This window comes from Symphalangus syndactylus, chromosome 14 (assembly GCF_028878055.3).
Source record: "Symphalangus syndactylus isolate Jambi chromosome 14, NHGRI_mSymSyn1-v2.1_pri, whole genome shotgun sequence".
NCBI lineage: Eukaryota > Metazoa > Chordata > Mammalia > Primates > Hylobatidae > Symphalangus > Symphalangus syndactylus.
In genome coordinates this window covers 39,049,887-39,076,911 of record NC_072436.2, presented here as the reverse complement: position 1 = coordinate 39,076,911, position 27,025 = coordinate 39,049,887, and the positions used below count along the sequence as shown (strand labels likewise).

The 27,025-nt window shown below is 44.2% G+C and overlaps 1 protein-coding gene across 1 annotated transcript in view; it reads right to left on the bottom strand.

The window, feature by feature from the left end:
- Positions 1-26,698, bottom strand: part of ACOXL (acyl-CoA oxidase like) — a 373,858-nt gene extending 347,160 nt beyond the window's left edge. Inside the window, 4 exon segments of the mRNA XM_055240922.2 lie at positions 935-1,033; positions 1,368-1,454; positions 10,263-10,346; positions 26,609-26,698. Of these exon segments, the coding sequence (XP_055096897.1) occupies positions 935-1,033; positions 1,368-1,454; positions 10,263-10,346; positions 26,609-26,683 (345 nt within the window). The 5' untranslated portion in view covers positions 26,684-26,698.
- Between the last annotated feature and the right edge of the window lie 327 nt (positions 26,699-27,025).

Below are 27,025 nucleotides of genomic sequence, written 5' to 3'. Positions count from 1 at the left end.
CAGCCATGCTCGGGCACATGCTTGCACACACTGACTGACATAGCTTCATTTCTAGAAAGAACCTCAACATTTGTTTATCCCTTTGTAGTTCTTAGGAACACCCAATATCAAGCAAGAAACTATAAAGGAGAGTGAGACAAGTACACAGTTGCTTTCTTTTTTGGTGGAAGGCAGGGGCGGGGTGCGTGTAGGAGTTAAAGAGATGGGCATGAGGATTACAAAGCAGCGTCCCCAGGGTATGTTATGACCCACTATGGACAGAGATAGCAATGTAGAGAGACTTAGCTGACATCTTTTTAGTTTGCAAGAAGGGAATGGAAAGGAAGAAAAACAGAGAAGAAAAAGAAAGGAAAAGGAAGACAAAGAAAAGAATGAAAAGGAAAAACCTCAGCATTGACCACATATAGTAAAAGTAGAAGAGTCAGACTGTTTGGTGACACTCTGGTTTCTGTTGTCATGTAAAATGTCAGTGCAGGTCACGGTGAGGGACAGCGCATGATCCCAGTACAGAAGACTCAGCTCCTGATAAGGTGACCCCAGCACAGTGCCCTCCTGACACAGGGCACAATAGAGAGGACCAACAAAGGCATCTCCTCCAGTCCGTTCCTGCTACTGCTAGGAACGACAACAAAATGGCTTTAGTGTTGTTCTCTTGGAGTTACGACAAGGGATTAAATTCACAAGTGCACATAAAGTGCTTGAAGCAGTGTCCAGTGCCTCAAAGGCACCATATACATGTTGGCTGGTGTTGGGTTCATGAAGGCTGAGCACATATCTACCTCTATTAAAACACTTAGACATTTGATCTGAATCTCAGCTCCCTGGGCTGGAGGGCACACACGGAGGGTGTGAAGCTGGACACAGAAAGAAGGAGATCTGTTTCTGTCCAGGTTTCCTGCTCCCCTGCATGGCAGGAGAAGGACAGATTCCTCACCTGGGCAGAGAGGTCAAAGGTGGCTTCAGTCTGGATCCCTCTCACGTTGCTCCCATGGCCCCTCTCGGTCATTGCAAACATCCCAGTGTATTTCTGCTCCTGGAGTTTAGCAGACATTAGAAGGGAATTAGCTGGTCAGGCAGTTGCTCCAAATGCAGACCCCTCGGACCATTAAGAATGGTGGTGAGAGAGGGACAGGTGGGTTGGAGAAAATTATAAAAATGCAGTCTGATGACAGCGAATGTGAGCTTAACAACATGACAGGCTCAATGCAATATAAAAAAGATAGTCTTGGAATTCTCATTCTCGACAAGATTTTTGCTGATACAAATTCCATTTTATTTTTCTTCAAACACATACACACATGCATATCTATCTACTACAGATTTTTAAGGCTCTCCATAGAAGACTGATGTTGAGGAAAATACCATACCTGGAGTGGCTGAAACCACTTAGTAATGTCTTCAGGGCTTCTGAGATTCCTGATAGCACCACCAAATAGCCAATAAATTATTCCACACTGGAAACAAGGACAATACAAACCATCATTAGCAACAGTCTAAAGACAAATCCATGGCCAAACTCCAATCAGGAAGCAGCTATTCAACCCCCTGTGCTTTACCTAAGCCCTGCAAGTGGCATGCTTCTTTGCCCTTCCTCTTCACTGCCTGGTAAGCTCCAGTTTCTCACTGCAGACATGGCTCATGAGTCATTCAGGACTGAAACAGAAAGTCAGTCCTCCATCCTCAGGCCTCCCAGATCCCCCCAACAAATGAAAGCTCTGAAAGCTCATTCTTTTTCGTCCTCTCAGGATCTAGCTTAGGGCCTGATGCAGAAGACATGTAACAAAGTGTGTATGCAACGACCCTCGATGCTGACCCCTGTCTGTGGAGGTGAGTCCTGCCATGAGAAACAGTGTTTCCTTACAGGAAGGTGGATGGAAGAGGCAATGCTGCAAAAGGAGCAAGCATGTAGCTTGGGATGAGCGCCCTGGGTTTCAATCCCAGTTCAGCTACCCACCGGCTGCAGGATCTTGGACAAATGACATTGTAGCCTCAGCTTCCTCATCTGATAAATGAATGGTGAGAGTACCCACGTACTGAGCTACTGAGCTTACAAGCTCACTGACTCTCACAACAACCCAGGAGACAAGGCATCATCATCCCCATTTAACATGGGAAATTGAGATTCATAGAAGGAAAGTTTCTCACCCACATCCTAAGAAAGTGGGAAGGGCTGAGGCTGAAACCCAAGCTACCTAATGCCTTATAGTACTTCATATAGTGGTCATGAGGATTCAGTGAGAGTCAACCACCAAGCCTTTGCTTGGTCTTTTGTGGGTTTTTTGTTTTTGTTTTTCTTAAGAGACAGGGTCTCACTCTTTCACCCAGGCTGGAGGACAGTGGCATGATCATAGCTCACTGCATTGTCAAACTCTCAGGCTCAGGCCTCCTGAGTAGCTGGGACTAGGGACTACAGGCACACACTACCACACCTGGATAAGTTTTTTTATTTTTAGTAGAGATGAGGTCTTGCTATGTTGCCCAGGCTGGTCTCAAACTACTGAGCTCAAGCAATCCTCCCACCTTGGCCTCCTGAAGTGCTGGGATTACAGGCATGAGCCACCATGCCCAGCCTGTCTGGTCTTTTGTAAACCCAGGAAAAGTGTCGCTGACAAAGAGAAGGAGGAAGAGAAAGAGGATGAGGATGAGAAGGAGAAGGAGAAGAAACAGGAAGAGGCAGAGTGGCTTGAGCAGGGCCGTTTGGAAGGAGCAGGGTGACTGACTGCAAAGACAGAACTTGAATGGAGGGACATTTGCTGTGCCTGCAGGTCAGAGTTCCTTCCCCCTCCTAGCTATACAACCCCAATTTTCATCTGGGGAGCCCTCCTCCCCTAGAATCTGTCCAAGTGGTTTGTGGGTGATGTTGACCCCACCCCATCCCAGCTTTAGAATGAGTTGGGAGCCCAAGACTGGCTCATCTGGCCAGACAATGGTGCTCCGGATGGATTCATGATCTGGGTGTGTCCATTTGGAGTGGAAGCCAGGACACAAGGCTAAGCTACTGTAGAAGAGAAGCCCTCTTTTGTGAGGCTATAAAATCTGGAGGGATGGAGGCCTGGGACCATATAGCCATGAGCTGGGGAATGAAGCCAATGTATGAGGACCAGGTTGGGGGAAGGAGGCAGAGTTGAGAGATGGGAGAGACCAGGTCCTGCACACCCAGACCTGAAGCCTGCTGCACCCTAGACTCCTGAATTACAGAAGCCAATAAGTGCCTTTTTTGCTTAGGCAACTTTAGAGTCGACTTTTTTCCTGGGGTCACTGCATCTGGATGAGCTCTCTGTTCATATCCCATGTGTATGAACAACCTGGTATTAACTTTGTGAAATGGTACTTGATCAACTCTAGCAGCTCGGACCAGCTAACACACTCTGGCATCAGGACAGATGAATTTCACTAATCACATCTGACATGTGAAGTGCTTTTCATTTGGAGAATCATAAAGTATCCTGGGAAGATGATTCACACCCTGATGACTCAGCTCACTTCTCTACAGAATCATCGCGGGCACTGCAAATTGCATTACTAATTCCAACATGGGAAATGGAAGCAACCCAAATGGTACGTTTTTTCCCTAAACCATCTTGGGAGTTAAGTTTAAAAAAATATTTTTCTAAAACTAAAACAAGTTAGGTTTTCCACCTATAAATCTCTTTGGCTGGTGCCTAATGCACTCTTGACAATAAATTCCTCTTCTAGGTTTTAAATCCTTTCCTCCTCTTTAGGAAGAGGAAAAAAAACCTAGAGTGCTTTATCCACATTTTGAAAGCCCTATTCACTAAATGTCTTAGTAGGGCTGTGGAAGTGAACCTGTAAGTTTGCAGGAAACTGCAGCAGCTGACAGAGGCAGTGTCTGCATGACCTCAATCCACACAGTCAGGTAAAGTGTGGGGTTCATTTCCCACAAAAGCCACATTCTCTGAAGTGCAGCTAATCCAACCAAGCTGGGCCAAATGCAGGTGGAGCTCCTGGGGATTGAAAGTGGAGGGATCCCTGGCCTGACATGCTTTCAGCAGCTGCCTTCTGGAAGGGGCATGGGCCCCAGCCCACAGGTCAGGAAGGAGGCAGACAGGGAAGTGCGGAAGTAGAGGGATCCAGGATAGATTCTGGAGACAGAGTTGATGGGATGGATTTGGGAGAAGAACGAAAGAGAGAACTCCGGGAGACACCTGGGTGTGTGGCCTGAGTTTCCAAGAGGATGGAGACCCATTGACTGCAGTGGAACAGCTTGGAGGAGGGGCTGGGAGGAGCCAGGAGGAGGGTATGGACCCCTTAAAACAGAAATGCTGAGGCTGATGGGAAGTAGGCATCAACCCATCACGTGGGAGTGTCACAGAGTGTCCTCCGAGAGGACACTGTGGCTTTCCTGTCAGACTACCCAGCATCCTGCCCCCGGCAGACCTCAGGGAACAGGACACAGAGAGGACTATTTGCTCTGAGAGAGACTGCAAAAAGCAGTGGTAAGAGAGAAAAAGTAGAGTTGGTTGGGGGATACCTAATGAAAACTCGAACTTCAAACATGCACCCACCTTGCTTGAGAAAGCCTCCTCTCTCTTTTCTCACTTATCAGGAGAAGAAAAAGGACAGCTATGACATCGAGCACATGAGGTAATGATCACAACATGCCCAATGAGGGCTGGCAGCAGTTTCCAGAGGCCACAGTGCAAGAGAGCTGAGGGCTGGGAGGTGTAGCCAGGGCAGGTCACAAGGACCAAAGGATGGGGCTATGGCAGGGCTTCTTAGCTTCTAAATAAAGACTAAAAGGAGATATCCTGAAGTGGAAGGGAAATTTGGTGGGTTAGAGCTGGGAAGGCAGGCTGGTATCACCTCAATCCACCAACGGAGCCACTACCTGGAAGACTGTGGGGCTGGGCCCACAGTCACGTCCCAGGAAGTTACAGTCCCCATCACTTATGGAGCTCCTGCTACCTGCCAGGTTTGGCACGGGGATCCTTGTAGGCATTACTGATTTAAATCTACACAGAGCCTGTGAATGGGCTTTAGCAATGCCATCTTTACAGAGGAGAAAGCTAAGGTACATATGTACAAAGGAACATGCCAAAAGTGTGGCTGGGAAGTCCTAGAGGTAGAATGTACAACTCTGTTGTTCTGAGTGTGCCCCTGTCCCAATGGACCAATGAGGTCTATCCCGTGGGCAGGAAGCCTGCTGGCTTCCCAGCTGCAATAGGCCAGGCCGTTCCTACACAACAGCCCAACAAGGGTCTCCTAAAGAGACTTCAAGTGTATTCAGGATCTCCTAATTCCAAGAGCAAATTTCCACAAATGGAAAATTGGAAGTGTTTTTTGAGACAATGGGGACTCCAGAAATGGACTAAATTTTGTCCTCGCAAAATTCGTATGTTGAAGCCCTACCCTCTGTGTGATGATACTTGGAGATGGAAACTTTCGGAAATGATCAAGGTTAGATGAGCTCATGAGGGTGGGACTCCAATAATGGGAGTGGTGCCCTTAAAGAAGAGGAAAAAAAAGCAGCACCTCTCTTCACCAGTGAGGACACAATGAGAAGGTGGCTGTCTGCAAGCCAGGAAAAGAGCCCTCACTAGAACCTGACCATGCTGGCACCATGATCTTAGACTTTACAACCTCCAGAAAGGTGGGAAAATAAATTTCTGCTGTTTAACTCATCAAGCCCATGCCCATGGTATTTTGTTATAGCAGTCCAAGTAGGCTAAGACAGATAGTAAGATGGTTCAAATAAGGGAAAATAGAACAGCCAAGGAGAAGCAGAAAAGGAAGCATGTCTTATTTGTTTCAGCTTTAGTTAGAGTCCTTCCAGATTGCACCTATGTTTTTGGCAGGAAACTTGGGCTGGCTCACAAGCTAGAGTGGGGATTCAAAGCACCAATAAAGACAATCTTTTTCCCTGGCACTTTGCTAGTATGCCCACCCCTGTCGCTGTGAGCCACTCTCAGAGCCAGCCCCCAGCCCTGCCAGCACTTGGCTGTGTGAGTACAAATGAGTTTGTCCAAGGTGCTCAGGGAAATGCAAAGCCACTGGATAAACAGACCTGGAGAGAGAGAGAAAAGGGACTTGAACATGGAGGGCACAGCTGATTTTGATGAATTGATGCTGACGTCCCTTCCTCAGGTTGACAGCCAGCTCCTGTGAAAAGCAGGGACCACCAGTGGCTCTTGAGCTGGCAGAGGGATCTGGGGAACCCCTGACTGACCCAGAGCTCACAGAAACTTTTCCCAGCACACCACATGCCCTCCTGGCATCTCCTCCACCACCAATAGAAAAGACAGCCATGGTCCTCCTGGTCAGGACGTAGGGGCTGCGCAATCTATATGTTCCTCTAATTGTCTAGGATTTCCAAGCTCCAGGAAAAAAAACATCTCCCACAGTTACTGATGTGTGGGACAGCATAGTTAATAATAATTTTTAATTGTCATTTTTATTTGTGGTAAAATATATATAGCATAAAGTTTGCCATTTTAGCCACTTTTAAGCACACAATTCAGTGGCAGGAAGTACAGTCACAATGTTGTACAGCCATCACCACTATTTCCAAAACTTTTTCATCATCCCAAACAAAAACTCTGTACCCATTAAGCAATAACTCCCATTCTCCCCTCCCTCCAACCTCTCGTTACCTCTAATCTACCTTCTGTCTTTGTGAATTTGTCTATTCTAGATATTTTATATAAGCAGACTCATATAATATTTGTCCTTTTATGTCTGGCTTACTTCACTTAATAATTTCAAGGTTCATCCACATGGTGGCATGTGTCAGAACTTCATTCTTTTTTGTGGCTGAACAATATTCCATTTTGTGTACATACCACATTTTGTTTACCCACTCCTCTGTTGATGGAAATGTGGCTTGTTTCCAGCTTTTAGCTATTGTGAATCATGCTGCAATGAACATTGGCACACAAGTATCTATGTCAGTCCCTACTTTCAATTATTTGGGGTATATATCCAGTTAGTGGAATGCTGGGCTGTATAGTAATTTTTATGTCCTACTTTTTAAGAAACAACCATATCGTTTTGATTTTATATATTTATTTGATCCTCAAGTATTGACACCTATTATGTACCAAGAATGTAGGGGTTATAGTTTTCAAGGAGTTTTCCCTCTCGTGGTAGTAAGAGACATAAAGTAATTCCATGAATAAATATATAGATTCAAAATGGGTACACGTTATGGCAGAAAACTATAAGAAGCAAAGACAGGTGACAGCGAGTCGATGGGACTCAAGCTGAAGGCTTGGGAGGGGCATCCCTGCGGGAAGGACATGTTAGCTGGGACATGAAGAATGAGTAGGTGTCAGTTAGGAGAAGGAGGGGAAAGACCAAGCTAGGGCTAGGAGCAAGTGGTCCAAAAGTGAGTAAAAGGAACCAGAAGAAGGGGAGAGTGGAACAGACGCGACCAGGGCCACACCTGCAAGGACCCATGGGCAACATCAAGGATTAAAGGATGTTTCTAAAGCATAATGGGAGGGAAGAGGTTTTAAGCAGGAGAGTGGAGTGATCAGAGAAGTATTTCTTTTTTTTTTTTTTTTTTTTTTTTTTTTTTGAGACGGAGTCTCGCTCTGTCACCCAGGCTAGAGTGCAGTGGCGCCATCTCAGCTCACTGCAAGCTCTGCCTCCCGGGTTCACACCATTCTCCTGCCTCAGCCTCCCAAGTAGCTGGGACTACAGGCACCTGCCACCATGCCCAGCTAATTTTTTGTATTTTTAGTGGAGACAGTGTTTTACCATGTTAGCCAGGATGGTCTCGATCTCCTGACCTTGTGATCCGCCTGCCTTGGCCTCCCAAAGTGCTGGGATTACAAGCGTGAGCCACTGCTCCCGGCCTCAGAGAAGTATTTCAAAGGACTTTTTCTTTAAGTCCATGCCAGTTTCCTTCTAGGATACTCAGGAGTTTTCAGAAAAAAATTTTATTATGGAAAAATTCAAATAAAATAGAAGCATCTAATGAACTCAAGGATGGCCAGCTCATGGTCCCTTTTCCTTCATCTCCCTCCCCCCGCCATCCCCACTTACTTTACCTTCCTGCACCCCAGGTTATCTTGATGTTTATCCCTGACATCATATCATGTCTTCCCTGAATATTTCCAATACGTACGTAAAAGATACAGATTATTTTTAAAAACATAGCCCTAAAACCATTATCCCACCTACAAATATAATGATCATTCTCTAATATCGTCAGATGTTCAATGCTCAGATTTCCCCAACTGATACATAATTTTTCATTACAAATAGTTTGTTGTTTGAACCAGGGTGTAAATAAGACACACATACTGCAATTGGTTAAAATGCTTCTTAAGTCTGCTTTATGCCACAGGCTGCTCCATCCCTCATTCATTCAGATGATCCCTGTGAAACTCCATGGACTAGGCTCAGTGCAAGACCCTGGAGACCAGAGGAGAGGGCTCCCCACCCAGAGAGCTGCCACCACCTGTGGAGCTGTCCTCATGGTCACAATCCACAGAGGCTTGCTGAAGAGAAGGTAGATGGCAGAGTAGGGTGGGGGTGCAACATGGTAAAAGCACAAACGGGATCATGACAGTCTGGACCAGGATCCTCCAGTATTTCTGAGAGGAGATTTATTTATTTATCTGTTGCATCTCAGCTAACTGCTCCCTCTGAAAGCCACAGCCAACCCATCCAAGAGGGAAGAGATCGTGCCTGACTGAAATCACAGGGAGCCCAGTCTTCCTGGAAAAACCTGATGGTGGACACCCTCACGACAAGATGGCACTCACAGATTTCTTCGTTTTTAATTCCTACCTACCATAGACAATATCCACACCAAACTGAAATTACCACCATACTGGACTCACTGCCAATTGACCTGGCTTCTTGTCTGATCATTCTGTCTTCATGTTCTAGTTGTAATTTCTCCTCTTTGGGGACATCAGGACTAGGCGTTTGGATATGAGGAATTATTTTGAGACCCAGTGGTGTCCAGGGAGGGAAAGGAGGGCCCCAAGAAGGACTCTCTGCTGGAAGACTTGGGCAGCACGAGTGGCTGCAGCAGACATGCCCACCTGAGCTATTTTGTTCACCTTCCTTGGTAAGCTGGAACATGCAAGATAATTGTCTTCCCTCAAGACAATAAGATGCCGTTTTATAACCATTTGCAAAAAAAATGGAGAAGTCTAAGAATTCCAAGTAAAGGAGAGGATATGGATCCACAGGATCCAATTACATGCTGTTGGTGGGAATGTAAATTGATGCACTAACTTTGGAGAATAGATTAACACTACTCTTTAAAGTTAAGCATTCATTCATCCTATAACTAGCAATTCCATTCCTAGTTGAATACCTAAGGGAAGATTTTACCCATGTTCAACACCAGACATGGACAAGAGTATTCACAGCAGTACTTTTCACATTCGCAAAATCCTGGAAACAACATGAGAAAGTGGATGAATAAATGCTGTAGTATATTCACACAAAGGAATATTATACAGCAGTCAAAAATGAATGATCTTCCATTGCTATGTCATTCCCCAAATGACAAAACTATAGAGATGGAGAACAACCAGATTAGTGCTTGCCAAAGGACAGGGGTGGAATGGAGGCCAAATGAAACTACAAAGGGGTAGGACCCGGAAGTTTCTTTCTGATGATGGAACAGTTCTATATCTTGATTGTGGTGGTGGTTACATGAATCTATAGGGTCAAACTGTGTAAAACTATACACACACACACACACACACACACACACACAATTGAGTACATGTAAAAACTAATGAAATCTGAATAGGGTCTATGCACTCTTTAATAGTGCTGTACGAATATTGATTTCCTGATTTTACATTGCATTACTGCTATATAAGATGTCACCATGACTAAAGGGTTCTCATGACCCTATGTACTATTTTTGTAACTTTCTGTGAGCATTATTATTTCAAAATGAAAAGGTTTTTATTTTAAAATTTAATGAATACAGGAACACACACTATGAATCAATCTTAGCAATAATATTTAAGTGAAGAAAGAAAATCACACAGGATTATGATACTGTTTTCATAAAACGAAGACAAAGGAAAATAACCAATTGATACAAATGTAACAAAACTATACAAAGAAGAAAAGCAAATTAGAAACAAAAACAGGATAGGATATGATGGTTAAAAGGGAAGTCAGGCACAGGTTTTGAGGTATGCAATTTTACCAACACCTGTGCTACTACATAGACTGAGAGAGCTCACGGGGTTATAGTTTTCATTCCTTGACATGCAAAGCAAGCATGCGTTCAGGAAGGGCAGGTGCCCGGCGCCTCTCACCTTCACTCCTGTGGCCATGTCCGCCATGGAGAGGACTTCTCCTATGACAAGGCTTCGGCTCACAAAATTCTTTGTTTTCTCTGCCTGAAAATATGATAGACTTACCAAAGTTTCCTTATGGTTTTCTGACTTGTTAAATTCACAGTTTTTATAACAAATGCATGTTACTTTTATAATAAAAAATAAACACAGTAAAAGCAGTTTTTAAATTAAGAAACAATTCCATCATTCTGCTAAAGTAAATGTTTTCATCTATTTTTAATGTGGCTTTCTGGTCTCTAACCTTGTTAGTGTTAAAGACTCTTCTTATACAATAGTCAACTGCATCCGCATGGAGGCCAGCCTGCGACCCTGCGACCGACTCGCCTCGTGCCTTGCTTTGCTTTCTCCAGGTTTGTCCCTCGCAGCTCCTGGTGTTCCCTTCACAGGCTGGCACCCCCACGGTTCTGCCCAGCTCCTCCAATGTGTGCCACAGCCTGCAGCCTCTCTGCATTGATGCCCCAACCAACAGAGAATGCCTGGCTGGAGCTCTGTTGACAGTCTTTTTCTTTTTTGTACAGACAGGGTCTCGCTATGTTGCCCAGGCTGTACATGAACTTCCAAGCTCAAACGATCATCCTGGCTCAGCCTCCCAAGAAGCTGGGACTACAGGCATGTGCCACGGCACCCAGCTTCAGTGACCATCTTGATGTGAGGGTGGAGGATTGGGAAGTCTGGGAGCACTAGACACAAGAAAAGCAGTATGTTTACTTTGTAACTATAGACCATCTCAGGGCTTTGATGATTTAAAAATCATGAGGTCCCAATCCCCTCTCCTCACTCACTGTACACAACAGCAACAAATACCAAGGCTATACGAACACACTCTTCTCCACCAGTGACAAATGAGGCATGGCAAAAACACTGTACATGTTTCGTTTTAAAAATTCAGAGGCAGCCAGCAATTCCTTAGAAGGTGATAGGCCCTTGAGTGGGCAAAGTGCAGCTGTCCATTGTTGAAATCAGTGCTAGTTGTCCTTGTTTGCCAGTCTCTTCTGAGATCCACCCAAAAAAACTGGTGCTTGTTACCCATGTGTAAGTGTATGTACATGCGTGTGCATGTGCCTGTGTGCACGTGTCCATGTATGCATGTGTGTGTCTCTATGTGTGTGTGCATCTGTATGCACGTGTGTGTGCATGTGCGAGCGAGTGCGTGTGTGTGTCTGTGTGTGTTTGTACACTGCTCCACCAGCAGCAGGATGATAACTAACCTTCCTTGAATGACTTTCAGTTTCCACACTGGCTAAAGCTCTCACCCCAAACACACTCTAGATTTTTCCCTCCCATAGGTTTTTACAATGTTTCTCTCAACCATTATTAATTTGATCAAACAGCAGGCTGTCAAGATTTGTGACTCTTACCATGGCTCCAACCCAATGCATCTTGTATTGATTATTTCCTAAAATATCTGCAGGCTTGAGTATATAAACCACTGCGTGGCTCCAGCTTCAGCTCACACTGCTGAAGTTATGACCAACAAATAATAAAAGACAACTAAAGCAGGTATTTGCAGACTTTTTAGAGGGCCCAAGTGTCCTTTGTTGCACGGATCCTCACAAAAACCCTACACGGGAGGCTAACAGGACAGGAAAGACTGACCCCATGTAACAGACAGGAAATCCCAGGCTCAGGGAGGTCAAATGACTTGTCCCACCAGAGTCACCTGGGAAGTAGAGAGCAGTATCCTTTATCAGAATCCAGAGCTTCAGGTTTCTCATCTGGACATCTTGCCACCAGCCCTTCCTGATACTCATTATTAAGCCAGAAGAAGTCTTGGGACTCTGAGTGGCCCAGCCTTCCTCATCGGTCCACCCCTATTTTTTACCACTAGCCTTGTTCCCAGAGAGCACCCGACGTCAACTTACCCTGGGCCCCCAGTTCATCTTCCTGAGAGTCACCCTCTCTGGAATCATCACAACAAGCCCTCCCTGGACACCAGCTCTGTTTTAGCCAAACTGAAATAATCAGGAGTAAGCACAGCCCCCCCGAATTTCCAACTATTCATAGCTTTCTTCATATTTCATTCTCTTCACGTACACTGTCAATGCAAGAGTATGACGTTGCCATTAATGGGGTCCAACTGTGGTCATTTTTACTCACCAGTTTGAAATTAATTGCAAGGACATTTACTGAAGAATCAATCCAAAATTTAGCCATCACAGAGCATTATAAATTGTCTATGACAATTACTTCCCTTCCCTTGTCTCTGCAGGAGATAGTGGCCTTTGCTATTAGATCTGATGGGAAATGACAATAGGAGTTTGCTATTAATTCTCTGATGTTGATTTAAGCATATATTTGTACTAATCCATCTCCAGATGCCAAACCAAAGTTCCAGAGCTGAGAATAGGCTTAATAAGAATGACTGCCCTACTGGTATATATTTTAACATCTTCTTCACACACAAATTCCCTATCTTCTTTAATTCTTATTTTATTTCTGATTAATTGTTCTTAATTAAAGAATGTCTAATGTTGACAAGTTTCACCTCTCATTTTTAAAATGGCAGCACTAACTGAATGGTCTATGATGATAATGATCAATCAATAGTTATGTGCTTTTCTACATTAATCTTTGCAGCAATTCTACTGTATCAATAGCTGCCTTCATTTACACTTAATATATTCAAACCAAATTCAATCTCCATAGTAGCATCTAAGTTTGTAATGATTTTAAGTAATAATAATTCCACAAATGTATGAATACTATACCCAAGCTTATAGTTTATCCTAGATTACAGTCCATGCTATTCACATGTATACTTAATAAATTCAGCCTCAGAGGAAGATAGCTTTTCTTAAAATACTCCCATTTCTTTGTAGAGCACTTGATGTAACAGATCATTGTGAGGTAATAATCTGTTAAAAACTCTGAAAAAATGTATGTTTTTACAGAGTAGTCTCCAAAAGACATATATACTCCTCAACTAAAACCATCATGATTCAGAATAGGTTGGATGTGTAGTCTGAGCTGTCTTTCCTCTGATGTTAGCCCACACGGCCTCCTTTGCCAGCTCTAAGCAAGACTCTCACCTCCTGGGCTAACCAGCCCTGGCCTTCCCTCCAAAAGACCCCAAGTCTGGCCACTTCTTTTTTTTATTTTTTTTATATGTATTTATTTATTTATTTATTTATTTATTTATTTTATTTTATTGAGATGGAGTATCATTCTGTCACCCAGGCTGGAGTGCAGTGGTGCGATCTCGGCTCACTGCAACCTCCGCCTTCCAGGGTCAAGCGATTCTCCTACCTCAGCTTCCCGAGTAGCTGGGATTACAGGTGCACGCCACCATGCCTGGCCAATTTTTTTGTATTTTTAGTAGAGATGGGATTTCACCATGCTGGCCAGTCTGGTCTCAAACTCCTGACCTCATGATCTGCCCGCCTCCACCTCCCAAAGTGCTGGGATTACAGGCGTGAACGACCGCGCCTGGCCAAGTCTGGCCACTTTTTACATCTCTTCACCAGACTCTTGTGCCCTGGGCTATAGTAAAAGCCTCTTGACTGGCCTCCTGTGTCCATCCTGCCCCAAACATCAGGCACCATGAGCTTTTTATTATTAGTTATTATTAAGATAAAATTTACAGCCAGTGAAATGCACAGAGCTTAAGCACGAGTTATGTTCAATTATCTACCTGTGTAACCATCATATCAATCAAGAGCACAGGGCATTCCCTGCCCCCAGCAGGCATCCCCATGCCCCTCTACAGTTAGTACCCACCTTCACAGGCAACCACTGTTCTCTTTTCTTTCTTTGTTTCTTAGAGATGGAGTCTTGCTTCATAGCTGAGGCTGGAGTGCAGTGGTGTGATCATAGCTCACTGTAGCCTCAAACTCCTGGGCTCAAGGAATCCTCCTGCCTCAGCCTCTTGAGTAGCTGCAATGACAGGTCTGCCATCACAGTCAGCTAAGTTTTTTTTTTTCTGGAAACAAGGGTGTCACCATGTTGCCCAGGATGGTCTTAAACTCCTAATCTCAAGCAATCCTCCTGCCTCAGCCTCTCAAAGTGCTGGGATTACAGGCATAAGCCACTATCGGCCCCACTTCTTTTTGTATCACCATCCACTGGTTTGGCGCGTTCTTGAAGTCACACAAGCAGGAAACAGTATGTGCTCTTCGGGGTCTGCCTTCTTCCATGCAAATGAGGCATCTATGTTAAACTAAGGATACCCATAGTTCATTATTAGAATGGTTTCCAACTATGAGTAGTTTATAATTTGTCTAAACAAAACTCTTCAGTGAAACTGGGTTGCTTCCAGTTTCAGGCTCTTATGAACAAAGTTGACGTAAACATTTGTGTACAAACCTTTTTGGGAACATGTGTCTGTTTCTCTTTTGTAAATCCTTAGGAATCCAACTGTGGGGTTAAAGTGTAGGTTTAGTGTTGTAAGGAACAGCCAAACAGTTTTTGAAAATGGTTGTACTATTTTACACTCCTCCCAACAATGAATGAGAGTTCTAGTTTCTCCTTATCCTACCAGCATTGTCAGTCTTTTCCAATTTTAGCTATTCTGGAGGGAGTGTAATGTTATCTCACTATAGCTTAAAGATGTATTTCTCAGATGACTAGAGATATGAGCACATTTTCATACGCTTAACAGCCATTGGTAAGTGTTCAAGTCTTTGAACACATTTTAAAAATTGGGCTGTGTGTCTTTTTATCATCAAGTTCTAGGGATTTTTATATAGTATGGGAACAAATCCTTTATATCTGGACACAAGTTTTTGTCAGATATATGCATTACAGACTTTTTCCGACTTTGTACATTGTGTTTTTATTCTCTTAATGATGTCTGTTGATGAACAGCAGTTTTTAATTTTATTGTAGACCAGTTCATTAGTATGTTTTCTTTTACATGTTCAAGTGATTTTTGAGTCTCCTCTAAGAACCCCTGCCTATCCTAATAGGACATTCTCCTCTATTATTCTACAAATGTAGTAATTTTTCAATCTCTGTTTAGGCATCTAATGTGTCTCAAATTAGTTTTGTGTGTAGCATGAGGTAGGGACGAAAGTTAACTTTTTTCCTGTATGCTTATCTAGTTGTTCCAGCATCGTTTATTGCCAAGACATTGCTTTTCCCATTGAATTGCCTTGGCAACTCAATTGGTCATATATGTGTGAGTTTCTTTCAGGACCTGCCATTCCATTCCATTGATCTCACTGTCTTTCCTTATGCCAATACCCCATGACCTTGAGCAGCTTTATAATATAATGGCTGAAGTCATGTAGTGAGTCTTCTAACTTTGTCCTTTTTTAGAATTGTTTTAACTCTTCTAGGTCTTTTGCATTTCCATATATGTTTTGAAGCAACCTGTAAATTTGGATCAAGGTAGTACAACATTTTTAAACTAAGTATCACATTGTGTTCCTTCTTCCCTCCTCTCTCCCCCCACCATAGCGAACACCTCCAACGACTCCAGTTACCACTGCAAGAAAATCTAACCCTCTGACCACGTCCTCCATGTCTAGCCCTTCTTACTTCTTGCTGGTTCCAGGGGCCATACAGTAGGCCGGCTGCACAGATCCTGGGAGCATTCTGTAACAAACGCTGTAGCCATGTACTTCTGTTCTCTCCAAGGGCCTTTGACTACTCCAGGAAAGCCCAGTGTAGGATTGATGAAAGGTGACATTCCCATGGCTCTGTCTAAAGATATTTTTCTCTTTTCATGACATTATTGCAGGACCCTGACAGTGTAGGATTTTCCAAATTCTTGCCACAAATGTAATACCTCTTCCCCTGGCAGAACATGCTTACTACCAAATTCCTAGTTACTTCGAAAATGTTTCTGATTATTAGTGTAATTACAGAATCTATTGATATTGGTGTCAGGTAATAATGAACGTATTTTATTGACATTACCAGCTTGATGTACAAGCTTACTTTTTTATGCAGCATTCTACATTTATTTTAATGGAAATTAATGGTTGCTTATAATTTTTGGCCCATGAGCAAATATTGTTCCCATTATTCTACATTGTGAGAGATAAATATACCACATGACTACTTAAAAACTGGATGGTCAAGCAGTACTACCGCTGAGCGTTCATTCAGCACTTCCTATGTGCCCAAACACTGTCTGGACAACTTACCATGTGTTATGCCATTTGAGCCTCACATCAACCCTTTAAGGTAAGTAGTGTTATCATCCACACTTCACAGAGAAAGAAACTGAGATGCAAAGAATTCAAAAACTAGCCCAAGGCCACACGGCTCCTCAGTGAAGGAGCAGCCAGTCATGAACCCTGTTCTATCTGACTCCAAAATCAGAAATCCATAACCATTGCATGATGGTGAGAAAATTGTACTATGACCATCCCATATCCCCTTTCCAAAACAATATAAGTATAAATTCATATATGATACATTTCAAAGACCAGATTGGGATATGGGTTATTTTTGGGCAACAGAATTTTGCAATTGTGTGTGTCTTTACCTGTCTGTATTTTTAACTTTCCTGTAATGAACATGCATCATTTTTGATAATGAGAAATTTGTCAGCATTTTTCCCAGTTATGGTTTGTGCATCTTTGTATAGTGTCTCTCTGTAACTGACTCATCTATCCAAGCCTCACAGCATCAGTAGAAGGTAGAAAAGCAGACTTGGAAAACCAGTAAGAGCCAAGTTGGTCCCCGTGCCAGGAACCAAAGGGAAAAACACTGCAGGGTTTCATGCTCCATGTGGCCCAGAAGTCACGGCCCCAACTGGGCATGGCCGCTGCTGCCAACATGAACGCTAACCCTGCCTTCTCCAACTGCACGAAACTCCTGCCTGCTGGCTGGTCCCATTGGGAGCTTCCAATAGTTGAACTCGGCTCACATGCCCAAGACCAGCTTTGTCTTGTGGCAGGAAGGCAGCCACTGGAAACCACTAATGCTACCCATGTTCTATGTTTGGACAGCCCCAAAATAGGACACCTGCCCCGACCCCTTGAAGCGGTGTAGCCTCTCCCCAGGTGCTATCATGAGGACAGCCTCCCTCAACCCCACATACACACAGGAGGTCAGTGCTGGGCTCTGTGCAGCCTCCGTGGCTAGTGTCAACCCCGGCTCACCCAGGAGGGCTGTCCGTGCTGATGGCCCCTCTCTGAGCCACTGTCCTGTGATGGATGCACTCTAGCCCCTGGCCCACGAGACAGTGCACACTTGGAAGACAGAGATGGTCTCCTACTCATCTTGAGTTACAAGATTCAATTCTTCCATCCCTCTGTTCTGTCCCCATCACAACAGAAAGACTCTGCAGGGTGGAGTTTCACCACACACAGCTGTGGAATTGGGCCAACTGGCTTGAATCCCGCCTCTGCTTCATTTACTATTGAACTTTAGACAAGTTACCTTTTCTCTCTACATTTTAGTCCCCTGACTTGTAAAACGAGCACCATATTTACTTTATGATTTGCTATGATAATTTAATGGAGTAATGTACGTAAAATGCTTATGAGCCCTCTTACACTTGTCCCTACCTCTATAGCCACTTCTCTCCAGTCTCCTTTCTGGTCCTTCCCACCAGGCTCCACCCTTGGACCTCCCCTTCTCTGTCAACACCCATGCCATGGGGATCCCTCCAGCCTTATGGCTCTAAATTCATCTCTATGCTGATGGCTTCCCCGTACCTTGACCCTAAACATCGCAAACATGTTTAGATGATCACATCTAAAGACTAGCTCCAGATTTAACCTAACATCTCTTCTAGGCTTCCCACCCAGTATATGGTGACCCTATCCTTCTAGTTGAGTTGCTCAGACCAAATACCAGGGAATCGCGTTTTCTTTCCCCTCTCTCACTCCACTTCCATGTGTCAGTGTCTGTCTACTGCTTGACCTTCAGTAAAATCCCTATTCCTGCCACTTCTCATCACCTTGACTGCAGTCACTCTGGTTCCAGCTAGCACCACCTCTCTCCCTGGTGACTGCTCTCTCCCTGGTGACTGCTCAGCTCCCTGTTTGCAGTCCTGCCTCTCATATAGTATATTCCTAAGCCAACAGCCTGGAGACCCAATCAGACAGGTCCTGCTTCACTCAGTCCCTCCAAGTCCTCCCATTTTATCCAGTCTGAAGAAAATCAAATGCCTCATAAGGCCCTTCACATTCCTGGCACTCACCATCTCCCTGGTTGTCACCACCTCTCTCCTCCTCTCTCACTCTGCTCACACCACATGGTGCCTGACATGTCCTTCCATTAACAAGCCCAGGACACTCCCACCTTAGGCCCTTCATGACTGCTGTTCCCTCCACCTGGATGCTGTTCACCGACCTCCAGCTGTCTCACTCCCCCACCTCTTAGGCATCTGCTCCAATGTCCCCTCATCATGAGGCCCCCACCTGTCCCTCCGACTCTTCCAAGCACCTTTACATCTTCACTTAAAAAAATTAACATATACACAACATAAAATTTACTATTTCAACTATTTTTAAGTGTACAATTCTCTGGCACTAAGTACATTCACCATGTTTTGCAACCATCATCACCATCCATCTCCAGAACTTTTTAATCTTCCCAAACTGAAAATCTGCACCCATTAAACACTAACTCCCATTTCCCCCTTCCCCCAGACCCAGGAAACCACCATTCCACTTCCAATCTCTATGAATTTGACCACTCTAAATACTTCATGTACAGCGTACCGTATTTATCTTTTTGTGACTGGCTTGTTTCACTCAGCATAATGTCTTCCAGGTTCATCCATGTTACAGCATGTATTAAAATTCTCTTCCCTTTTAAGGCTAAATAACATCCCATTGTATGTATTACAAACATGTTTTGTATGTTTTGTTACGCCATTCATCTGCCAATTGACATTTGGGTTGTTTCCACCTTTTGGCTACTGGGAATAATGCCACTGTTAATGTGGATATGCAAATAGCTGTCTGAGCCCTTGCTTTCACTTCTGTGGGGTGTATACCAAGAAGTGGAATTTCTGGATCGCACTGAAATTCTACATTTAATTCTTTAAGGAAATGCCATACTGTGTTCCCCAGTGGCTACATCATTTCACATTCCCACATCACCACCAACAATGCAAGTGGGTTCCAATTTCTCCACATCCTCTCCAACACTTGTTCTTTTCTGGGTTTTTTTGATAATAGCCATCCTAATTGGTGCAAAGCAGTATCTCATTGTGGTTTTGATTTGCATTTCCCTAATGATTAGTGATGCTGGGCATCTTTCTATGTGTTTATTAGCCATTTGTGTATCTTTGAAGAAATATCTCTTCAACTCTTTGACCATTTTTTAATCCAGTTGTTTGGTTTTTTTCTTGTTGAGTTGTAGGAGTTCTATATCTATTCTGGATATCAATCCCTTATCAGATATATAACGTGCAAATATTTTCTCCCATTCCATGTGTTGCCTTTTCACTCTGTTGATAGTGTCCCTTGATGCACAAAAGATTTTGATGTTGATGTAGTCCAGATTATTTTTATACAAATTTTTACTAAAATGTTTCTTAAAATTGTTTTTAATAATTAGATCATTTTTATTCCGAAAATGTATCTATGTTTTTCAAAGGCCTGTGTTTTTGGTGTTCTATCCAAGAAATCATTGCCAAATCCAAAGTTATGAAGCCCTTTCTTTACGCTTTCTTTGAATTTTTTATTAGTTTTTGCTCTTACATTTAGGTCTTTAATCCATTTTGAGTTAAATTTTGGAGATGCTGTAAGGTAAGCTTCCAACGTCATAGTTTGGCTTGTAGATATCCAGTTGTCCCAGCATCATTTGTTGAGAAGACTGCTCTTTCCTCACTGAATGGTCTTGGCACCCTTGCCAGAAATCATTGACCACATATGTGAGGTTTTATTTCTAGGGGCTCTTTATTCCATTCCATTGGTCTCTACACCTGTCTTTATGCCAGTTCCACAGTTTTGATTACAGTAGCTTTGCAGGAAATTTTGAAATCAGGAAGTGAGAGGCCTCCAACTTTATTCTTCTTTTCCAAGATTGTTTTGGCTATTCAGAGTCCCTTGAGATTCCATGTGAATTTTAGGATGAGTTTTTCTATTTCTGCAAAAATCATCTTTGGGATTTTGATAGGAATTGCACTGAAACTGTAGATTGCTTTAGTAGTATTGACATTTTAACAATATGAGGTCTTCAATTCATGAACATACGATGCCTTTCAATGTATTTGTATCTCCTTTTATTACTTTCAGCAATTTTGTAGTTTTCCATGTACAGTCTTTACCTCCTTGGTTAAGTCTATTCCTGAGTATTTTATTCTTTTTGATGCTATGATAAGTAGAGCTGTTTTCTCAATTTCATTTTGGATTCTTCATTATTAATGTATAGAAATGCAACTGATTTCTGCATGTTGATTTTTATCCTGTAGCTTTGCTGAATTTATTAATTCTAATAGATTTTTTATGGAATCTTGGGGTTTTCTACATAAAAGATCCTGTCATCTGCTCATAGAGACTATTTTACTTCTTCTTTTCCAATTTACCACACTTGATTTTTATCCCCAGCATCCATCACCATCTGACATACCAGAAATTTACTTGTTTATTAGTTTATAGTCTGACTCCTCCCAGACAAAAATGTAAGCTCCATCGAGACAGGTAATTTCTGCCTGCTTTGTTCACTGCCCCTTGAGCAATGCCTGGCTCACTGTAGGTGCTCAATAAATAATTATAAAATGAACGAATCACCTCACCTGGCACACGGAAGGGACTTAGCAGAAGGTAGCAAGAAATAATTATTGGTTATTTACATAGTATTTCACTGCACGAGTAATAATGAAGGCTTAGAATGAAAAGGGTGTTTTTTTATGCAGAATGGTTGCAGTGTCAAAAAACAAATAGCACCATGATTCCAGCTGCACTGGAATCCCAGAGCAGGTCCAGCTCACTCCCTGGCATGCCCCGCTTTCAAGTAACCCCTGTGGCTATCACAGATGACAACTGCATTCAGGTGCCAATCCACATACAGGGACTTCTGTAAACACACCACTCTGTTCTGTTGTCTCTGCCCAAATCCTCCAAGATATTCCAGGCGGCCAGGGCTGGCCTGACCAAAGTGCTGGCCAAGTGGCCAATGTCCAAGTCTGTGGAGCTGGAGCTGGGACAGGGACTCCTGCCAAAGACAGTATATAGGACTAAGAGCCAGGAGAGCCTGTCACAGCCCACTAGGAGAAGCCTGGGTTCCAGTACAAACAGAAGCCAGAGGCCCAAGGGGGGAGCCAAGGCCAGGGCGGCAGAGCCAAGAGCTCAGAGTCTGTCCGTCGGTCAGGAGCCAGTCCTGGGATGGGTGGGGGAGTACAGCGGTCACAGTCTGCAGCACTCGCTGGGGCTGGCACTGGAAGTTGTGGGCAACAGGGCGGGGCCTGGGTGAGTTGGGACTGGGACAGGACAGACATCCTCAGCCTCTTGGCAGATTCCTGGCTCAGCTCCTTTTGCACAACACACTCAGGGCTTAAATGTAAATGCTTCCTGGGAAAGGCTGTTTCTTCTCTCAGGGTCTGAGTAGAAAAGTAACCACCCTCCCCGGCATTCCCAAACACCTTCTAAGGTGAGCTGACCTTAGAACATTCTTCCGTTTTAGATCTGATCACCCACTTGATATTTCTCCAAATACAAAAATACCTCAAATGGAGATTACCTAAAATTCTGATAAAAATAGTAGTCATAATATATGTAATATAAATATAATGCAACCAATGTTCTACTAGTTCCCCTCTGATCTGCTGAGACTGAGCTTCCTGAGAAAACACTAGATGATTTAGATCAGTGACTCTCAACCTTTATGGTCCTTTGACCTTTTTTGAGGATTCCAAAGAGGTTTTCTTTGTCCAGGCTACAACTGTCAATTTACCATATGGCATAATTTTTATGAAAAATAATCATAATTTCAAAAAACTCATGAGAAGAATGGCATTGTTTCACATTGTTTTAATGTCCGGCTCAATAAAAGATAGCTGCCCTTTCATATCTGCTTTTGTGCCATCTGTTGTGATATGTTGTTTTGGTTGAAGTTTATGATGAATATCCAGTGTCTCACATGCAGGTAGTTGGACATATACTTTCCATGTAGCACCTGAAAGGGTCTTGGGGACACACAGGGGTCCTCGGGCCTTACTTTGAGAACCACTGGTTTAGATAATGATGGTGCAACTATGCCCCTCACTCGTGTGGATCATGGGGATAAAAACCAGAGCTCTGGGTGAGAGAGAGAATGGTTGTAGGCTGGTTGGGGGTGGGGAAGAAGGAGTCAAGGGTAGGATCTTCATTATCCAGGTATCTGTCCCCAACCCGCACTACACTTGGCTGAAAGCAGTCTGATCCCAGCTGGCTCCCTCCTGGGGAAAGGTAATGTTGAGATGCAGTTTCCCTATGAGCCACCCACAAGCCCTGATTGGTAGGGACCAAATGCTTAATGGGAACAATTTTGGGGTGACAAGGTGCAGGAAAGGAGGCATAGTGCAGCAGTCCGCAACCCCAGATGCACAGTGGGTCACCTGGGAGATGTAAATGCTGACTTGATTAGCCAGAGCAAAAGCCTTCACAGCAGGAGTTTTGAAAGTTGTCTGGCTGCTTCTATTGTGCAGACAGGGGCAAGCACCACCTGTTTGACGTGGGCTCAGGAAGCAGAGCACCTGGGTTTGAATCCCTGGTTCACTAGTCATTTATATATACAACTCACTAATTGCATAACTAACCTCAGGCCAATTACTCAGCTTCAGTTTACTTACCTGTAAAATGGGAATGCATGAGGGATGTTGTGAATACTGAATGACATCAACTATTTAAAGTTCTTAGTGTTGGGACTGTACCAGAACATGTACTCAGTCAACTTGAGCTATAACTGTCTGCTATGGTGAAGATCAGTGCAGGCTGTCAGACTGTCAGCTTCCAGGGATGAGCACCTCTGAGGAAGCTGTCCCCCATGCAGGACAAGATGCTGCCACAAAGTAGATGTTAAGACCTGGGTCTTAGAGACAGAAGGTCTCTGCATCTGGAAATAGAGGCAGTTGGTGACCCCCCAGCCCAGGATCCAATTCTGGAAACTTCAGGGGAACAAGAGAGCTCTTGGCTGAGGTGCACAAAGGTGATGTCACTAGAAACAGGTGCAGGAGAAGTCAGCACAGAGAACAATGATGGTGTTCACACTGTGTGTGTGTCTGTGTGTGTGTGCATGCACACTCTGCAATCAGACTCATACTGTTTTTTCCCTTTAAAATTATTGAAACATCTCAAATCTATTACGGATGGCAGAGAGGAAAACACAGCGTGGAAATATTTTAATGGTTCATTCTTGGCCTGCGGACTGTCCATAGAGACCTGGAGCGAATGAGACTCCCTCCTCATTTGTCCCCTAGAACATCATCATTACACATTACACACTGCGTTCTGCCTCAGAGCTCATCGGATCATCCACAAAAGTGAAGAGTAACACGAAAGAGGGGTCCAGGGAAACACAGACGGGCCTGGCATGCTCCCTGAGCAGGCAGGACAGCCATGACTCAATCGTTTTATTAAGAGGCAGGATGAATCATGTAACACTTCTTCTAGAAGTACTGGATGTGGACAGCTCCTCCAGCTGTTTACAGGGTGGAATTTGAGAGCCTTCAAACACAGATGTGCCGCTGAGTCTCATGACATCCACCCAGCGAGATGAGCCTGCCACACTGATGGCCAGTTTCATTTCCTTCGGGTTTATTGGCTTTTGAGAATTCATACAGAGAGAGGTGCCAAACAGGCAGAGAAAATTCACAGAAATGACTGGAGGGATCGTCTAGGGCCAATCCTGTGCCTCCTGGAGGAATTATATCTAATCACCCAGGACAGAGAGTTGTCCAGGCTGCCTAAGGCCACTAAGTGAGCCAGGAAAACAGGAAGATAATTGGATCCAGAGCTCAACACGCTTCATCAGGAGCGAGATTACAGAGGCTAATCCTTCAGACTCAGCGGGTCAGGCTGCAATTAGCAAGCCTCATTAAGGGATCAGCTCTCACGTCCAGGTCTTGAGTATTGACACTAAGTTAAGCCACAGACATGTTGGGCTGATTAAGGGAGCAAGAAGCTGGCCACAGGCCAAGATTTCACCTTCCAACCAGCCCCATGCCAAATGCACTTGGAGGCAACTCAGAGAGAGTGGTTGGCAGCAAAGAGGTTGGTTGTTTTTGTGTTTTTTTCTTTTTTGGTTGTATTCACAGCTCTAAATGGATGCTCCATCAAGAGGCAATTTCCTAGCTTGAAAATCTCTGCCAAACTGCTTGGTATGAAATGATTTTTACGCTTTGCAAGCACGCTCCACTCTGTCACGTGGGAGTTTTCCTGTGCCAAGTGAACATCCATCTGCACGTTCTCCAGCTCAGCTGACACTGCAGTGCCCTCGTCAGTGTGGAGGTGCCTGCAGGACCGCAGCGCAGGTGGTGCCAAGGCTCTGCCTGTAATTCCTTCCTGAGAAGACTCCAGGATTGGAGTCTTGTCTCCTTAGACAACCTACCAAAGGCTGGTGGGATTGTGGGGAAGGGAGAAGGATCTACTTTCAAGCGTGGATCCCAGGCCCCCACTAGCTCCATTCTACGCTCCACAAAGAAAGGCGCCCCTGCTGTCTCCTGAACTGGGAGGACTCCATCCCTCAATCCTCAGACTCTCCCTCCCACACCACGCTGGGCGGGGAGAGGGCTGGGCTGCTGCAGGATAGGGTCGGCTCCTCAGCACGCTGCTGAGCTGCAGCTACCCCAGTTCAGGATCCTCCCCTAGGGGGTCTCACAGGAGGGGTGGTGTTGGGTTTTTTGTTTGTTTGTTCATTTTGAGACAGGGTCTCACTCCGGTTGCCCAGGCTGGAGTGCAGTGGTGCGATCATAGCTCACTGCAGTCCCGACCTCCAGGGCCTCAAGCGATCCTCCCACCTCAGCCTCCCAAGTAGCTGGTACTACAGGTGTGGGCCACCATGCCTGGCTAGCTTTTGTTTAAATTTTTGGGTTTTTTTGTTTTGTTTTGTTTTTTGAGACAGAGTCTCACTTTGTTGCCCAGGCTGGAGTGCAGTGGTGCAATCTCAGCTTACTGCAACCTCCACCTCCTGGTTCAAGGGATTCTCATGCCTCAGCCTCCCAAGTAGCTGGGACTACAGGCATGCACCACCACACCTGGCTAATTTTTGTTTTGTTTTGTTTTAGTAGAAACGGTGTTTCACCATGTTGCCCAGGCCACGTTTCGCCATGTTGAGTCCAGGCTGGTCTCAAACTCCTGGCCTCAAGTGGTCCACCTGCTTCAGCCTCCAAAAGTGTTAGTATTACAGGCATAAGCCACTGTGAATGGCCAGTTTTGTATTTTTTGTGGAGACAGGGTTTCACCATGTTGCCTAGGCCAGTCTTGAACTCCTGGGCTCCACCCAGGATCAGCCCACCTTGGCCTCCCGAAGTCCTGGGATTACAGGCGTGAGCCACCACCCCCTGCTGAGGTATATTTTTTTTCCTGTGTAAAGTGTTAAGAAAGCCATGAAGCTGAATGAACTTGGCTAAAATATATCACTCCTAATACTGACACAAAGGAACTCACTAAACACGTATTTTTTTCTTTTTTCTTTTTTCATGAGGCTAAATTGACTAAAATAATATCACTAAATTTAGAATGACAGTTTTTAGACAAATAAGACATAAACTTTAGATAAGTCTAAAGTGCTTTAAAAGCCCTTAAAATTAGTTATTTCTATTTCCCAGCTATTTAACTTTATCCCTAAAATTATATTGGTTTTGTGTACAAATATTTTATCACTTCTGCTGATACTCCTATTCCCTCGCCTGTAAGATTGGAGAAGTGAATGCATGAGCCGAGAGAAGGGTTCGATAGGTTAGTGGGAGTGGGGCAGAAAAGGGGCCTGAGGAAGACACTCTCCTCCACCGAGACGTGTCTGTCAGCTGCCCTCAGCATGAGATCAACAGGCTTAGCAAGTCACAAAAGCAAACAAAACAAAATCTCTAAGCAAATTAACACAGGAACAGAAAACCAAGTACCACATGTTCTTACTTATAAGTGAGAGCTAAACACTGAGTACATGCAGACACAAAGAAGAAAACAATAGGCACGGTGGCCTACTTGAGGGAGGAGGGTGGGAGAAGGGTGAGGGACAAAAAACTACCTATCGCGAGTTCTGTGCCCACTACTGGGGTGATGAAATACTCTGTACATCAAACCTTCATAACACGCAATTTACCCATGTAACAAACCTGCACGTGTACCCTCTAAACCTAAAATAAAAGTTGGAAAGAAAAAAAATCTCTGTCTCTCTCTCTCTCTCATACACACACACACACACACACACACACACACACACACACACAACCATACCAAAATAACAATGACATTTACCAGATCCTGAACTGCACGTTTTAACAGAGGTAGACCCATGGCAAACTTCACTCTCTGAACTGTCAAAACTCTCATTTCATCCAAGCTTAAATCATACCTGTGAAGAACAGATACAAAATAAGACAGCCAATAATTGGTGACTGAGGGGAGGCTGTGGATGCTTTGACCCCGGGCTCAGACAGAAAAGCTGTGTCCATTGTAATGCTTGTTTGATACTGTGCACACTGTGTGTGTCACACAGACTGGGTGTTCAATACAGCCAGACACAGGGAGGGACAGATGGAAGGATTTCCTGACAAGACCATCTTATTCTTATTCTTATTATTTGAGATGGTGTCTCGCTCTGTTGCCTAGGCTGGAGTGCAGCGGTGCAATCTCGGCTCACTGCAACCTCCACCTCCCGGGTTCAAGCGATTC